An 18,214-nucleotide genomic window follows, 5' to 3' on the forward strand; every position below is an offset into this window, starting at 1 on the left:
GGTTTCTTCTGACTTGCTTCCATGGATTAAGTGGGAGGAGAAAGGGAGCAGGGGAGGGAGAAGTATAGGAAGCGATGGGGCCTGCCCTGGCTAATCATTCCCCAGGGAAGGCCCCTTAGTTTGTTTAAATGTGTTTTCTTTAAAAAACAAAACAAAACAAAAAAACAAACAAACCTCTGAACAGCACCTGTTTCAAGCTTAAATGCCAAACTGGTATTGAACCAAGTACTCAAATGCAAATCTGCCTGCCAAAGCAATGCAGGATGATGGAGAAATTTCCCCAAGTGACAGCCCACACCTCATATACTTTACGGGCTGAAAAACAAAGAACTCAAGTTAAGTAATGATTCTAAAAATATATGGAGACTTCCTTTGTGGGCATGAATTTCATTAATTTGCACAGCTCCTGATGCAGTAAGAAATCAGAGCTAGAGAAGCCCTCCTGTAAGAAGGGGCACAGCTGTGCAGAGCCTCCTTAACCTCGACTAATCTCAGACCCTAAGAACAGGTCCAGAACCCAAGTCATCTGCTTTCACAGCCAGCCTGCTCTTTCTGTCAGGAAGCTTGTTCTCCCCATTTAACTGAGAAGGGGAGCCTATCAGCAAGAAGAGAAGAGTCTTTCTAGAGATAACTTTGGTGAGACGGGGTATTTTTTTATTTGGTCTATAATCATGCCCATGGGCCCAGGCTGAGGACACAGGGAATGCATCCAGTAACAGTGAAGGGTGATTTCTGATTGCCAAGTTGATAGGCAATGGGCTTCTGTAACATGGGAGAGAGGGATACATACACCACAGTTCTGTAGGATGACATAATGCTCAACGGGCTCTTACGCTGTGAAAGAATATTAACAGGGGGAGGTAGGATCTGACCTAAGTTGGCTTCTCTCTACGCCATCGTGCCATGGCCTTGAGGCCATCACTCCTACATGAAACACTCGTGTCTGTCCATGCTCTTCTTAATCCAAAGACAAGAGTTAGACATATGTATTGCATAGCCAATGCTGGTCTCCAAACTAAAATTAAATGTGTGATCACCAAAGAAAGAGCTTCGAGGGACGCCTGGGTGGCTCAGCAGTTCAGTGTCTGCTTTTGGCCCAAGGCGTGATCCTGGAGACCCGGGACCGAGTCCCGCATCGGGCTCCTTATGAGGAGCCTGCTTCTCCCTCTGCCTGTGTCTCTATATCTCTCTGTGTCTCTCATGAATAAATAAAATCTTTAAAAAATTAAAAAAAATAGCTTTGCAATAACTTGGAGTCTTATTTAATTACTTAGAGCAACACACGAGAAAGAAATGAGAGGGATGGTATCTCTTTCAGCAAGTGCCCTACTGTGTGCTCTGACAGCACAGTCACTGCAATGTCCCCTGTCCCAGAAGAAAAATTCATCCCTGACACAGGGAGGTGCTTGATAAATAAAACCAAATAAGTAAATCACGTAGAGTCAGGGGAGGCAGGATTTAATTCTGGTACTCTATTCGGGAGATATCACTCTGGTGTCTATGATCTACAATTTCAGCATTATCAAAAATAATAAATCCTGACTCAACTTATCTCCAAAAGATGTTTTCTGGGTCCCTGAAGATAATGGGGGGGGGGGGGGAGGTGAGTGAGCTCTTAGGAAGGAAACTACTGCACACATTTCAGGTCTCCTTCTAAGGAGACTACTTGGGCAATTGCTACATGTTCAGGAAGCAGGGAGCTCCTTTCAGCTTCTGAACAAATGTGAAGAAGTTTTAGATATGAATTACAGAGAACAAATGAGAATCTGTACCATAATGGCATTTGTTCCTAATTCATAATGTGTGCGGTGACTCACTGTGCCTATACTAATTCATGGTGACTTCTATTGCCAAAGAAGCATTTCATTGTTTCCTGAAATATAGTTAGATTTTCACTTTCTTTTCTGAGCCCAGGTAGTAATGATATTTAATTATCACTTTAGGTTTTGTTTAATCCCAATATGCTGATGAGAAAAGCATGAAAGAAAAATATTTATAGTAACATTTCTAATAATATGCTAAAAATCACAAAAGAAAAATAATCTTCATTGAATGAAATCAGGCACCTTAAAACAGTCTTAACTATAGAGGCTTAATACATTAATTATTGGTTTGATTCTAATGTCAAGGTACATCTTCTATTTCAAAGCCCCATTTATACACAAGCAATCCAAATTGCAAGCTATAGGCTTTTATTAAAGCAGATAAGAGGCACTATAAAATGATGTATTTATTAATCTTGTGAGTTTATTATAAATAATTAATCACAAATCTCAAGAGATTCATTTCACTGAGTGCTTGCTCATTTTATTTCTTTGTTCCAACCAAGGACTGGTAACTGAAATGAGAGCAGTTTTCAAAGGCAATTTATTACACTGGATGAGGTTTTAATCAGAGTTCTTGCTAAACTCCAGCTGTCATGAAACGCCGGCGCTTTGTACACTAGAATGAACAAGGGCTTGGTGAATAATTACTAAAAGTTCCAGTTTAATTACAGTATCAGAAGAAAATGGTTTTGTTCAGGATTCAGTACAAAGAATGTATTTTATCATCACCCACCACCATCCTAAGAAATCTGTATACCCTTTCTTGACTTTTCCTTTGAATATAAATTTCTTAAAGGGTTCAGGGATGATTCTGAATTAGGCAACTTGAAATCTATCAATCACTAATAATACTTCCTAAACCTGGATACTAATGTATCTACTTTTTAAAATTAATAATCATAACACGAAGTATACAACTTTGCTTTTGGCTTATCAATCCTAAAGCATTAATAGTTTTACATGACACTTAGGCATAAATACATGGAAAGGTACATTCTGTAATAGAAAAATATATTGCTGAATGATTTTTGTATTTCTGAAAGACTTGCAAACATTTTCCAAGCATCATAAGCTAGTCTTGCCTTCAAAAAGAAACACACTTATCAATATCCTAGAACTGAAAATGGTTAAGATCCACAGAAAACCATAGAGAAAACAAGTGTTAGACTTTAAATCCTAAAGTACTAAAACATTCTTACATGTCCTCACTGGCCATCTCACACAGTGCATGAAAATTTGGTATAAGCAATTCACCCTGGACTGTGATCACCTTCTATTGATAAGGACAACCTCAAAGCTCCCTCCCAGCACCCTGTTGTCATTCTGTCCTCCATCTAAATCCAAATCACAGAAACTACTAAAAATGACTTGCTTCTGTGATATTCTAATAAGAAACAGGTAGACAGTAAATGATAATGCTGAGTGAGCAATCAGTATTGATGAATCAAATCAAGCGCTGAAAAACAGATGCCAGCTAGGTTAGTTTCCCCACCAACAAATCAGCCAAGGACATCTTGCCTTGGAAAGCATTGCACACGAACATGATAATCACACCACTCCTCTCCACTCTTAACCCTACTTAAAATCATGATCTTGCAGCCCCGGTTTTAATTCTTTGGGTTGAAAAGAGAGAGGTTTGTTACATAACACAAGTGACCTGACCTAATCAGAGATTAAAATAAGGAGACGTGTCTAATCATCAACATAAAAAGATCCATTCGCCAGAGTTAGGCAATTATCTTTTATTTCACACTACACAAAGACAAAGCACTCCTGTGAGACCCAGGCTGTCTTTGCAGCTCTCAGTCGCTTAGCACTGACACCAAATCCTCTGAATGGAACTGACTTACATACACATGCTACTCACATACTGTTGAAGAGCTCGCGGTATGTTTCATCACCTTTGCCTTCCGACATCAGGCTATCCAGTTTGTCAATGAGCTTGGCTTCCACCTGAAATATACCCAAATGTTACTCCCTTTCTTCCCCTTTACAAGTGGGATCTCTAGGCAAACCGAAACGCATTTATATCTGCAAGGGGAAAAAAAAAACCCACAGTGAATTTTATGAAAGCAACATTATCATAAACTGTGGTTAATAGCAGACAGCCCCTCGGAATTCTAGGGGGCTAATTTAGATGGAGCAACATGACTTCAAACTCCCGGAGGGGTACCATTTGCTGCCACCAGAGACATCTATTTGTTGACTCAAACACAAATGCTTGCAGCCCAGCTTAAACACTTGGATTTTTTTTTAAGAGCTATAAAAACTGGCAAGTCCTACTTATTTATTTTTTTTAAAAAATCACTTTATGTGTAAGAATGTTAGCAAAGAAACATACCCACAGACGTTAATTTAAATCTTTGATGTGTTTTGTATCTATTTTCTTTCTCAAAACAGTTCGAGGTTGCACTAAATCTTTGCTCAAGTTGAGAACTTGCCTTATCCATGTACAGATGGTAGATCCATAGAAATATTCTAAGTCAGCAATAAGCTACATGAGAGAGAAGGGACATATTTCCTGAAAAACTGTAGTCAAAACATTTATATCTTCAAGAATGTAAATCCTCTGGGCCTTGAATATCAGGAAAGCAGAAATAGCCCTTCATCTGTCTATTGGAGGCAGCAGAGACAGGAATGAGACACCCCCGCACGGCCAGAGAGAGGTAAACAAGTGCAGATTGGGAGGCATATTTGACTTTGTCAAAGGACGAAGCTCAATTCTTCCTTTGAATCAAATTCTATTAAGGGTAAGAAGACCAAAAGGAAGGAGTGCCCCACACCCAGGAAAGGTTTTAAAAGAGCCTTCCATTTACTTATTAGTTTTTTTTTTTTTTACTTATTAGCTTTCTTGAAATGAGATATTAATACAGGTGAAATGCCATGCTTCCGACAGTAGGAGGGCTCTGTGTTGTGTTCAGCTTGCTCATACTGTTTATAATCATTTTTAAAATTTGAGAAAGGCTTCATTTGGAGAAGCATGAAGTGGGGGGGCAGATCCTTCACACAGGTAAGTGTGTACAGGTCACTGCAGTGAGTGTGTGAACAGAAAGAAGCTATTATCCTCAATTTGAGTGAGCTGGTGTGGTGAAGGCAGCTGATTTCTTATGTGATCTGGTTTTGTAAAACAACAACAACAACAACAACAACAACAAAATGTGTTCTTTCCAAAACTGGAGCAGAGCTATCAGAACCTATGTCATTGAGAAATAATAGGCTCATCTTGGAATCTCCTTTGCAAGAATTTCCACTGCTTTCCTGTTTAAATTATCCATGCTTCAAGCAAACAGCAATATAACATACTGGGCATCCAATGCTCAAAACAAAGCCATTCACCAAATGCAATGATCAGGCCACTGAAAGGTCCATGATGTTAAGAAACATTAACCTTCTGATTCCTCTGTGTTGTGTCTAACTGGGAACAGATCAAGTCTCTGCTGGCTTTTAAACAGAGACCTTGGAAATCACAGAATTTTTCAGCTGAAAGGGATTTGAAGGCTTCCCCAGAGGCTTAGGGGGACATAAGACTGGAGAGGTGATCAAGGCCACAGGAATGGGAGAAGGCAGGCCGGGCTGGAATCTAAATCCCTTGACAGCTGGCTCAGTGCTCATTTCCCAACTCAGAGTTGAATCTCATAGCTCAGAGGTGCTCAAGGAGAACTGAAACTCTCCCAACTGCTCTGAGCAGCTCATCCACCTACCTGTTTAAAATTGCCGCTCCGCCTCTGCTCCCAATCCATCATATCATGAAAAATAGGAATCATGACATTCCGGAGATCTGGCTGGGGTATCAGGGTCACTTCTAGGAAAGGGCCAATCAAGGCAGGGATAAAATGAAGCTTGTGCTCTCCTAAATTGAATAACACATTTGAGTTTCAGTATATTTAACCATAGCAGGATTTCAGAAAATTAATATTATTAAATTTATTTTAAATGACTACCACCAGTATATTCAATTATAGTTGTCTCTCCAGGCAAGAAAGTATTTCCCCAAGCAGATATGTAAACAGTAAATTTCCATATGTTGATCAATGTTTCTCCATCATTTTTATTGAAAAACTATAGATTTACCTTTTCACAGTTAAAAAAAAAAAAAAAGCTATAAGATACCAGGAAAAAAATTACACCACAAATTAAAAATGACATTACACCAAAAGTTAAATCTTCAAGAATTGGTTATATATGTACTATTATACAGTCACGAACATTCAAATTTTTATGTAGTCACTAAAAATGAGGCTTAAGAAGGATAATCAGGCAAAGTTTTTCAACATAATTAATTGAAAAGCAAGGTACAATACAGTATGGACAGGTACCTCTTTCATTAAAAAAAAAAAAAAGCTATATATAATAGTCAAGAAGATCATATCCCCTAATGTTAACCACAAAGGTTATGTCTGGGTGGTAAGAGTACAGTCAATTTTTATATATGAAAAAAAGTGGTCCCTGCAACATATAATTTTTCTTATGTTTTTAAACATAATAAACACATAGCCTAAATAAAAAACTAAATGGTACTCTAAAAAAAAGAATGTAACAATTTTCTAAAAGTTTACAGTATAATTAATAACAGTGACCTCAAAATGGGGTATTACCAAAGTACACAATATATGGTACTGATACTTCTTTGAAAAGGAAGGTAGAGGGTAGGATGGACACTGACGATTTCATCTAGCAGATGAGTACTGTGTAAACCTGAAGAGACTCTCGCCATAGAAAACTTAATCCCTTCCTGATCAGCAAAGCAAAATTCTTTTTTTAAATGTCATATCATGCTGCACCTTCGTCCTTGAATATGCACATGTTATTATTTTTTAAAAGATTTTATTTATTTATTCATGAGAGACACACATAGGCAGAGGGAGAAGCAGGCTCCATGCAGGAAGCCCGATGTGGGACTCAATCCCGGGACTCTGGGATCACGCCCTGAGCCAAAGGCAGATGCTCAACCACTGAGCCACCCAGGCGTCCCAGCAAAGCAAAATTCTGAGCTATGTATGACAACAGCAAAATAAACTACTTAAATGATTTCTTTTTAAACTGAAGATTTAGTATACTTTCCCCAGCTCTAATTGTCAGCCACATGGTCTTGTTTTGAAGTATTTAGGGCATCTGCTACTTGGGCTGCTGGAGTTTTATATTTATGGGCGCAGAACAGCCTGTTAGGGAAGTATTGATTTTTCTACGGCAGTTACAAGACACTGTGTTTGCAAATGCAGAAAAAAGAGCCCACTTTATATTTAGTAAGAATGTTGGTTCAACTAAAAATAGCAAGAAAAAACTTAACCTTGAAGCACAATGAATGCCAAAGATGGGACACAGTAGTCAAGACTAGCCTCTTTCTTAGTAGACTATTCTTGTCAGTAGTAATGTACAATATTTTGGGGGAAACTTTATGTCTTCCCTATTCCCTTGACTGCAGTTTTAGTCCTTCCACTGGACTGAGGAATAACACATTTCAGAAAAGGTATTTACTTTTCACTACTTGGTCCTTACTCTTCAAAAGAAAATTACTTTATCAAATCTACAAGGAAATACCACCTCACACCCATTAGCATGGCTATTTTCAAACAAAAAAGGAAAGGTAAGGGGTTCATGGGTGGTTCAGTCAGTTAAGCATTTGACTCTTGATTTTGGCTCAGGTCATGAATTCAAGGTTGTGGGATAGAGCCCCACATCAGGCTCCATGCTAGGTGTGTAGCCTGCTTAAGATTCTCTCTCACTCTCTACTTTTGCCTCCCAGCCTGCTCACATCTGTGCTCTCAAAAAGAAAGAGAGAGAGAGAGAGAGAGAGAGAGAGAACAAATGTTGGCAAGGATGTGGAGACACTGGAACCCTTGTGGACTGTGAACAGGAATGTAAAATGGTGCATCACTCTGGAATACAGTATGGCAGTTTCTCAAAAAATTAAACCCATAATTACTATACGATCCATTGCTCAAAGGTAAATGTGGGGGATATAATGATCAGACTTGAAAAGCGTACAGCTTTGTGCTTAAAAGCAGACTAAATTATATGCACCCTTTAGTCCTTGCTCTCAACAGAAGGGAAAAAACAACTTGTTTCTAGCGTATGCAAGAGTTTCTACACTTCTAGGTAAGCATCGATGACCAAAATCTGATTAAAAAATATTGTTCAGTAAAATCTGTGTTTGTGTATTAGACTAACTGGGTAGTTTCAAGTGTCAAAAAATACATATATATATTCAGTACTCTCAGTATTTCCTCTTTGCAATTTATTTTTTAAAAGTTAATGTTTTTTGGTATCTACTAAAAACTGTTAAGGATCTTGATTTATGAAATCATAAATCCTACTTGCTTTACTAAAACATGATGATTGGTTTTTATCAAGATTTTTCTTATTCACACAAATTGAACAAAAAGTTTAAAATATGAGATTTAAAAACTAAGCTCTGTACTGGTATGGACCATTTTTTCTTATATCCCTCCAAATAAGTTGCACATAGCCAGTGCTTCATCAACTGTGATAAACTGAATTTATTGGCCTGATCTGTTAAGAAATGCACATCTATAATTATCTGAATAAATTCTTCTTTAGCATTCAAAATACTCAATGTGACATATTTACAGATAAACCAAATTATAATAGATATATTTTCATATTCCTAAGTAACAAGCTGACTTAAGGTCTATAAGGGGTGTTAAAATAGTACTCTGAATACTTGATTTTTCTTATCATTTTGTAAAAATATACGTTGGAAGAGAGTCTTCCACATTTCTGAACATTTTCCAATTCTAGTCATTGTACAAAGGCAGTGACCTTTAGAATTCACCTTACGCTGTGGAAGTGTCAGAAAAGTCAGAACACAACTCTAGGGAAATACGAAGAGGATGAAATACCAAGAGGAAAAACCAAGGAACGAAGTGAAAATTTACACTCACCCTGCTTTGGAACTATGTCATGCTGGGAATTTGTAGCTGAGTATAATGAAACTTTTCTAACAGACTGCTAGAACTGAGCTAGAGCTAGTCTTTAGGGCTGGGAAAACAAAGAAAGGGGAGAGTATCTAAAACAGTGCTTTTCAATCTTTCGTCAAGAATCACCTGGAGAGCCTGTTAAGACTCAGTTGTGTCCCACTCTTGGTGATTCTGTTTCAGCAGGTCCAGGCTAGAGCCAGGTAATTTGCATTTCTCACAAGCTCCCAGATGCTGCAGGCCCTACTGGAATTCCAGTGTTCTAAAGAGTACTGACATAATGCGTTACGGGGATCAATATGCTCCAGAGATTTTCCTCTAGATTTCTGAGGAAATTTTTGAGAAATCATTTCACATAAAAGCCAGAGAGCTAGAAATATTTTTGTTTTAAAGACCAAAGAGTTGGGAAAAGTTTATGAAGAATACAAAGACATCTTTAAGGAGACTAACGGTGCTGGCTTTATTTAACAAGCCAAAGGTCATGCACAAGGTGCATAGCTATCCTGGCTTGAATAAAGATTTATGTGGAAATAATTATACGTTATTGGCAAAGCCAATGTTCATCTAGGAAAGGAAACCCTCCATGTCTTCTAACATTTGTCATCTGAGTTCTGAGAAGAGTTTAATCAACCACAATGGCATTCCAATGCAGAATTCTTCGGAAAACATCTTGTTAAATTAATGCCAAATGCAATATGGACACAACAGGGCTTTGAAAAACAACACAAAGAATTAACAGAACATAAAGACTGAAAGGAATACTCTTTAAATAAGATAAACCGATGCTATTTTAGAGCTGAATCTAAAGATACATCATGGACTTCTTCTGGCTGGCCTTAGACAGAGTTGGAGGTTGCTTTCAAGATGCTCACTTTTTTCCTGAAATTACCAGCAAGCACTGAACACCAGGCTCAATTATATATAACAAGGCTTCCTCAAACTGCTATGAATATTGCTATACATATATACAGATCGTGGTCAAAAATCACTCTGTAACATGAATTGAAGTAAAACGATAATAGTTCTATTTTCATTTACAGAAAACAAATCCTGCCATTTCCAAGATGTGCTTGGATGAGCCCAAGAGAAAAGATATTTTTAGATCATTACGTATTCAATTCAAATAGGCCCATCACTTTAATGAATCACAAGAAGTTTACAGTGCAGTAATAGTAAATGAATACTATAAACTTGCATAGTTAGCATACAAAATTAAATAAGTTGGAATCTCCAGAAATAAACCCTATGCCAATGAGGTTGTAAAACAATTTATTTTCCAAATATTATTATTTTCTATGCAACCAGGTCTGGGTCATCAATTTGCTGGAGTAGTATGCTCTATCTGCTGTGTCAGAGTAACAAAATTGAATTTAATAGTTTCTTAGCAACGGCAGAGGCTTTAAAATCCTTTGGCTACACTCTTTATGGTATAGGTCCACGGTGTCAAGTTTTCAAGAGTACTTTTGTGCAAGTCAATGTTTCATGAAGTTAATTTTAAATCTTTTATGATTCATAGACTCAATTCAGAGTTCTAGAAACTTTGAGTTGTTACAATCTCAAATTCTGAAAGGTTAGCTCATTGCTAAAAATGTGCATGTTATTGGAGCAATGCTAGATTATAAAATTTATCATTCATTAATGATGAAACACACAAAAGTAAGGTGAGTTTTCAGATATCGATTTTAAAAATTAGTTATAACCATATTCAGTGCCAAAATGTTGATTACTTTCTATGGATAACTTAATTGATTTAAACATTTGGTTTCAAATGCTGTCATTGGTAAATTGCCCTTCTTCAGTTATTCACTTAGGAATATAGTGATAAACTGTACAGTGGAGGCGGCTTCTCTTTCCATCACTTACCTAGGTTTTGCCACATGCTGAAAATTTCACAACCCATTGTGACACGCATATCACCATACCTGAAATAAAACAAAAAGCAAACCTGATACAAAACCTCCAACAAAGAAGTATTTGTGTCTCTTTAGGATATAGCCTATCATTCTGAATTAAGGGACACTATATTTGTAATTAAAGATGTTTAATGTAGATGTCTTGATGCTTCTAATGTAAATCCTTATATAAATCCTTTGATAATACAGATCTATCCTCTAATTTATTTGCTTCTATAATATATTGATTCCTGAAAGACTGAGGCAAAAAAAAAAAAAAAAAAAAAAGGGTAAGTTGAAAATTTCCAGAAAAGAATGCTTCTTGTCCTCTTGCTCATTGCTTCTCTATTGTCATTTCCAGTTATAGACATCTGATCTATGAATCATTTGAACTAAACACCACTTTAAAGGCACAACATTTGATTTGCCTCACGTTCCCACCCAATTATACCCTGGTACTTACTTTTCTAACACCTTTTTCTTTTTGGAAGGTGTGAACATCTCCAACTGCAGACATAACTGGTTTATAAAAATGACCGCAAGGTAAAAGTAGGAATCCCAAATCTAAAACAAGAACAAAATATTTAAATGCTATAGTGTTACAAAAATATTTACAGATTAAGTGACACGATATCTTGGATTTGCTTCAAAAGTGGTAAGTGGAGGAGGGTACAGTTGAAATAAGATTGGCTCTATGTGGATAATAGTCAAAGTTGGATATGGGTATGTGGGGGTTCATTACACCATTCGCTCTACTTTTATATATGCTTGAAATTTGCTGTAACAAAGAAGTAAAGCAAATAAATACTGTCTATTTATATACTGCTTCAGTGCTGCATCACAGGTTTCTTAAGCTCTTGGGTATATGTTAAATGTTTTGTTTCTCTTATAATATGTCTTAGTATCTCCATGGAAGCTGAGGTATAAGCTGGGTTACTTTATTCCTGTGAGAATTCATTTTTGGAACTCCTTTTAATGGAGAATTAAAAAAAAAAGGCATACACTTCTCTGGATATGCTAATTGCTTTAAATTCAGACGGTGTATAAAAATTCCCTACCCAGACAAATCTTTTGAGACTAAGTTTTCTTATACTAAAAACAGCATCAGAAAGAGATCAGAATAAAATTCCCAGAAATAAATTTAACCAAAAACATGACATAATGGAAGGAAACTACTTCTTTACTGACACCAAGTAAAAATTAGAAATAATAAGGCAAACCATTGCAAAGAATATCTTTTATATACAAAGAGCCCTTACAAACAAAAAAGAATATGCTTAGACTAAGCAAAATAATGAACAAAAGTCAAGAACAGATACTTCACAAAATATGAATTTTAATCATTTCAGGTTGGTATATACGTAGGAAATAAAATACAATTGGTATAATCTTTAACTCAATAATTTCACTTATAAATATTTATCCAAAAAATAATTAAGGAGGTATGTCAAATTTTACTTTGCAAGAAGGCAAATAGAAAGAGTAATTTAAAGAATAAAATAGCAGAAACAACTTGAATATTAGAAAACAGAGCTGTAATTATAAAATTTACATGTATTTATTATTATATGGCATGATATAAAGACATATTATACAACCTTTAAATTCCATTGGTGTTTATTGTATTTGTGTTTGTTTGTTTGTTTTGTATTTTCGAGTTATCCAATAGGGATAATTTATTCAATGTTTAATATGAAAAATGTTATTTAAAAAGAATAATAAAGATGCCAAAAACATAAAACATCATTAAGAAGGGAAGCCAAAATAGGCACTGCCCATCTTTGTTTACCATTTAAAAAGTAGTATATCAAGAATTCTTGGGCATATCAAATTATATTATAGATGTATAGTGAGTTCTGCCTTAAAGAATTTTACCAACCTTTTATTTTGTTTCTTTTCATTAATTCATTCTAAAAAAATGTGAAGATGGAGAAATAAAGGAACTGGAGCATTTACTTTGCGAATATTTTCTTCACATAAACTCTACTTTAAAAAATGTCTTAAAAACTTATGTTGCAAGTTCCCTTTGCCACACGTGAGGACCATACAGGAAAGAATGAAAATTTATAGTAATGACAAGGAATTACATACAGCCTCTTAAGCATTGATTTCTACTAGGTTGGTAAGCATGATTAGTTTTAACTTGTTCACAAATATAATGAAAACTCTTCAATATTATTTATCATGAAATCTAATATAGCCCAAGATTAAATTAGGGTAGGGAGACTACATGGGTTTTCCTATTATTAAGAGGAAGAAAATATGTTGGGAAGTTTCCTTAAGTATAAGGTAAAAGATTTCAGCTCATGCAGGATAGTTATCCAGATGGACACTTACCTTATAATCAAAGTTTTCATTTAAGAAGTTCTTACGAAGTGCATCTGACAGGTATAGAACTGTTGTAATAATAACACTAATGATAAAAAAAAAAACAACATTTTACATTGGAAACTTTGCATTAGTGAGAATCATTTATTTGATAAGAATAAAAAGCAATTAAGGTAAAAGATAACTTTTAGGGGGCATTGGGTGGATCAGTTAGTTCAGCCTCCAACTCTTGGTTTCAGCTCATGATCTCAGGGTCATGTGAGATAAAGCCCCATGTCAGGCTCCACACTCAGGGTGGAGTCAGCTTGGGATTCTTTCCCTCTCCTTCTCCCTCCCTTCTACTCTGCAACCCTCCCCTCCAATCAATCAATAAGTTTTTTTAAAAAAGGAAAGAAAACCTTCAGAAAGCATGTAAAACAGTATTATGAATATCCTGTGCTAGCTTTTAAAACTTTTATTTAAAGTAATCTCTACATCCAACTTGGGGCTTGAACTCATGACCTCATCCAGATCATGAGTCACATGCTCTACCGACTGAGCCAGCCAGGTGCTCCCAATGTGGAACAATATTAGATAATTCATATTTGAAATAGAAAAAAGGGACACCAGGGAAACAAACAAAAAACAAACAAAAAATTAAAAATTTTATAAAAGAAAGAAAAAGAAAATCAATCACTGAATTTGGGTTCTTTGTAAAATGATACCCAGATCTATAAATTCATATGACCCAGGCAGAAATATATTAAACTCTTGATGTTTTTACAATGCTTTTATTAATTTCTGAACAAATCAAAATGATGAATCCAAATATAATATTCCATATTTTATTAACATGGAAGAAAGTCACACTTCAAAAACAAAAGGAAAAAGAAACGGAGCCCAAAGATGAAATGGATAAAATGATAGAATATACTAAGTATTTATTAAAAGTCTTCTCTCTGTTCTCTCCTGTTTAAGGGGTTAGGGGGCATGCAAGAGCTATGGAAGGCGGACTCCCTCTGTCCTAGTGACAGAGTGCCACTAAAGAAACAATTACAGACTGTGAAATTGTCTATAACGCAGCGCTAAACTGTGTGAAACTGCCAGTGGGTGTTAAGGCAATTCAGAGAATGGGGCATCTCAGGGCTGGAGAAATTAGGGAAAGCCTGACAAGGGGACATATGCAGCCATGTGTACCTTGCTAGGGAGATTAAAAGATAAGGGTTTGGTGAACACTCGTGGCTAATTCTAGAGTTATACAACTTGTTCAAAACCTGCTCCTTTTTTGCAGCTATATGAGTTGACATTCAGAATCCAATGCATACATATCTAGTTGGTTCATTTAATATTACATACAGCATTACACTGAAGCAACATAGGCCATTCCCCCAAAATACTATAATATAAACTAATGGAATATATATGGTTGATACTCAAAACCTCCTCAGCCTTTGCTGAGATGCACGCCCAGTGGAGAGTTTGTGATGTGATGAGACTCCAGTTGTCACCACAGGATTTAGAATCGAGGGGTAGAGTTCTGTGGCCGCAAATAAAATGAAATGATACAGAACACCCCACCAACGTCATTCACACCTTCATTATCCTACTGGTAAAACCAGTAGGAAAACCAGTAGGATTAGAGGGATATTTACTAATTAGAAGAATATTTATAGTCTTTGAAGGACATAAGGGTTCATTATTGTTATCTGCTGGAAAACCCATTATTATAGCCTTCTCCTGGGATAGGAGAATATTACTGAGACTAAGGGGCTGGATGGTTGAATGAGAATAGCTCAAGGTAAAGAAAGGGAAAGAGAAGAGAATCACCATTTTTCGGGCACCTACTCTACCATAAGCAAGCATGTATGTTTTATGTATGTCAATTATATCTCTCAATGAATCTTACTGTGAAAGTTAAGTATAAGCAAAGCCTATGAAAATGAAAAGTCCCTTTTTTCCAACGGGTTTGCCACCAGAACACAGGTATGGTGAAAACCACCACTAAACCTAAACCAAAATGGGAAAGGAAAAGACTCACAACAACATTGTCATTATTGGACACGTAGATTCGGGCACGTCTACCGCTACTGGCCATCTGATCTACAAATGTGGTGGGATCGACAAAAGAACTATCGAAAAATTCGAGAAGGAGGCTGCTGAGATGGGAAAAGGCTCCTTCAAGTATGCCTGGGTCTTGGACAATCTGAAAGCTGAATGTGAATGTGGTATCACCATTGATATCTCCCTGTGGAAATTCGAGACCAGCAAGTATTATGTGACCATCACTGATGCCCCAGGACACAGAGACTTTATCAAAAATATGATTATAGGCACGTCTCAGGCTGACTGTGTTGTCCTGATTGTTGCTGCTGGTGTTGGTGAACTGGGAGCAGGTATCTCCAAGGATGGGCAGACCCGTGAGCATGCCCTTCTGGCTTACACAGTGGGTGTAAAACAACTAATTGTTGGTGTTAACAAAATGGATTCCACTGAACCACCCTCCAGCCAGAAGAGATATGAGGAAATCATTAAGGAAGTCGGCACCTACATTAAGAAAATTGGCTACAACCCCAACACAGTAGCATTTGTGCCAATTTCTGGTTGGAATGGTGACAACATGCTGGAGCCAAGTGCTAACATGCCTTGGTTCAAGGGATGGAAAGTCACCCCTAAAGACGGGAATGCCAGTGGAACCACACTGCTTGAGGCTCTGGATTGCATCCTGCCACCAACTCGTCCAACTGATAAGCCCTTGCAGCTGCCTCTCCAGGACGTCTACAAAATTGGTGGTATTGGTACTGTCCCAGTGGGTCGAGTGGAGACTGGTGTTCTTAAGCCTGGCATGGTGGTCACCTTTGCTCTGGTCAATGTTACAACTGAAATAAAGTCTGTTGAAATGCACCATGAAGCTTTGAGTGAGGCTCTTCCTGGGGACAATGTGGGCTTCAATGTCAAGAACGTATCTGTCAAAGATGTTCGTGGTGACAGTGTGGCTGATGACAGCAAAATTGACCCATCCATGGAAGCAGCTGGCTTCACAGCTCAGGGGATTATCCTGAACCATCCTGGCCAAATCAGTGCTGGATATGCACCTGGGCATTGTCACATGGCTCACAGTGCTTGCAAGTTTGCTGAGCTGAAGGAGAAGATAGATCATCATTCTGAAAAAAAGCTGGAGGATGGTCCCAAGTTCTTGAAATCTGGGGATGCTGCCATTGTTGATATGGTTCCTGGCAAACCTATGTGTGTTGAGAGCTTCTCTGACTATCCTCCTCTGGGCCATTTTGCTGTTCGTGACATGAGACAGACGGTTGCTGTGGGTGTCATCAAAGCAGTGGACAAGGAGGCAGCTGGAGCTGGCAAAGTCATCACGTCTGCCCAGAAAGCTCAGAAGGATAAGTGAATATTATCCCCAATACCTGCCCCCCCCCCCAGTCTTAATCAGTGGTGGAAGCAGGTTTCAGAACTGTTTGTGTCCACTGGCCATTTAAGTTTAATAGTAAAAGACTGGTTAATGATAACAATGCATCGTAAAACCTTCAGAAGGAAAGGAGAATGTTTTGTGGACCATTTGTGTGTGTGTGTGTGTGTGTGTGTGTGTGTGTGTGTGGCAGTTTTAAGTTATTAGTTTTTAAAATCAGTACTTTTTAATGGAAACAACTTGACCAAAAATCTGCCACAGAATTTTGAGACCCATTAAAACAAAAGTTTAATGAAAAAAAAAAAAAAGTCCTGTGTCCTGTGGTGTCTCCAGCCCCCTAAACAGCAGAAATCATCAGTGAATTTCCTATTAAAGAGATAAATCACCTGCGAATTACAGTATAAAGTGGCAATTTTCCATAGTTACTACCAAAATCAATGACGGTAACTGAAGAAATCATTAAAATTCCCAAAGTGGTTTATCTAAAACTTACGTTAGGAAACTAAAACTTAATTATCAGAATATGAAATGCTATCAAGCAAAGAAGCAGTTCATCCTTAACGTGGTTCTAAGCACGAACGTTCTGCTTTGGTATTCAATGGAGAAATACACTCAGTCCCACCATACCTGAGTTTTACATAAAAAAACCACCTTCTGGCCCATAACAGTAGCATGAATTGTTGTCCAGAAACAAGAGCGTCCATGGGGCACCTGGGTGGCTCAGTTGGTTAAGCATCTGCCTTTGGCTCAGGTCATGATCCTGGAGTCATGGGCTCCCTACTCAGCGGAGAGCTTGCTTCTCCCTCCGCCCCTCACCGCACTCATGCTCTCTCCTCCCCCCTCCTCACAAATAAATTAAAACAAAAGAAAACAAAACAAAAGAATTGCATCCAGTGCTAGTGAAACTTGACATATCTGGGATTTAGACTATTGGGCCTAATATCCTGGAAAGCAGCCAACAAATCCAACCTTCCATGTAAGAGGTTATTTCACAGCAAAGATGACCCATTTGTTAGTTATATGCTGAGTCCTAAACACACAAACAAAATTCACAGCTTCCTGAACTGTTCTCACTGGTAAACAATGTGGAGCCTCTGTGGCCTTCTTGTCAACCAGTGAGTCTTAACCTGGCTGCTCCCTGGAATCACCCAGGAGCATTTAAAATAGATAGATACCTTGATCACACCCCTGGAGATCCTCATGACTGGACTGGGGTGCAACCTGGACATCAGGAGTGTTAAGGTGATTCCCCTGTGCACTCAGAGCTGAGAATGGCTGCTCTAGACAAAGCAGTGCTTCTCAAACAGTGGGTACCTGGTGATCTAGTTAAAAAGATTATGACTCGGTAGTCATAAGAGCTGCTGCCATTTCTAACAAGCTAAGGGGATGCTCATGCTGTTGATCCTTGGTCTACACTTTGAAGAGCTCTACACAGACCTAAGCCAGAAAAACTTGCAGACGGAACACTGCTTCACATTCTCCTGACTTCTAGAATCATTATACTTAGGAGATCTTTCACGGGGCGTGTAGTCCTTGTTCTAGACTGAACACCTCATCTTCTCACCAAGGCTGCTTCATTGTTAGGCACAAGAAGCACAGTGCATAGGACTAAGATCTTTTGAGGAGCTTTGGGAAATACTGAGACCTGAAAAAATGCTATGTGATCAAAAAATAAAACTGCAAAATAAAAACTAAAAAAAAAAAAAGGTTAATTACATATGTCCACAGAATGCAACATTATTTTTTTCATTTATTGTCCAATTTCATACTTAGGCAACTTCTATAACATTAGGAAAAAGCATAGGTTACTATTTACACCTTCCAAAGAATTCC

The 18,214-nt window shown here is 37.5% G+C and overlaps 2 protein-coding genes across 4 annotated transcripts in view; one reads left to right on the forward strand and one right to left on the reverse strand.

The window, feature by feature from the left end:
* DOCK4 (dedicator of cytokinesis 4) overlaps positions 1-18,214 on the reverse strand; it is a 409,941-nt gene that overhangs the window by 55,676 nt on the left and 336,051 nt on the right. For all 3 annotated transcript variants that reach the window (XM_038557373.1, XM_038557375.1, XM_038557374.1), the window contains exons 28-32: positions 12,991-13,066; positions 11,117-11,217; positions 10,625-10,683; positions 5,528-5,676; positions 3,694-3,779 (exon numbers count right to left, since the gene is read on the reverse strand). In XM_038557373.1, the coding sequence (XP_038413301.1) occupies positions 3,694-3,779; positions 5,528-5,676; positions 10,625-10,683; positions 11,117-11,217; positions 12,991-13,066 (471 nt within the window). The remainder of the gene's footprint in view (positions 1-3,693; positions 3,780-5,527; positions 5,677-10,624; positions 10,684-11,116; positions 11,218-12,990; positions 13,067-18,214) is intronic.
* Positions 14,978-16,363, forward strand: LOC102153873 (putative elongation factor 1-alpha-like 3). The gene has a single exon (XM_038557376.1). It carries the CDS (start codon positions 14,978-14,980, stop codon positions 16,361-16,363), a length of 1,386 nt encoding a protein of 461 aa, XP_038413304.1.

Source organism: Canis lupus, chromosome 14 (assembly GCF_011100685.1).
Source record: "Canis lupus familiaris isolate Mischka breed German Shepherd chromosome 14, alternate assembly UU_Cfam_GSD_1.0, whole genome shotgun sequence".
NCBI lineage: Eukaryota > Metazoa > Chordata > Mammalia > Carnivora > Canidae > Canis > Canis lupus.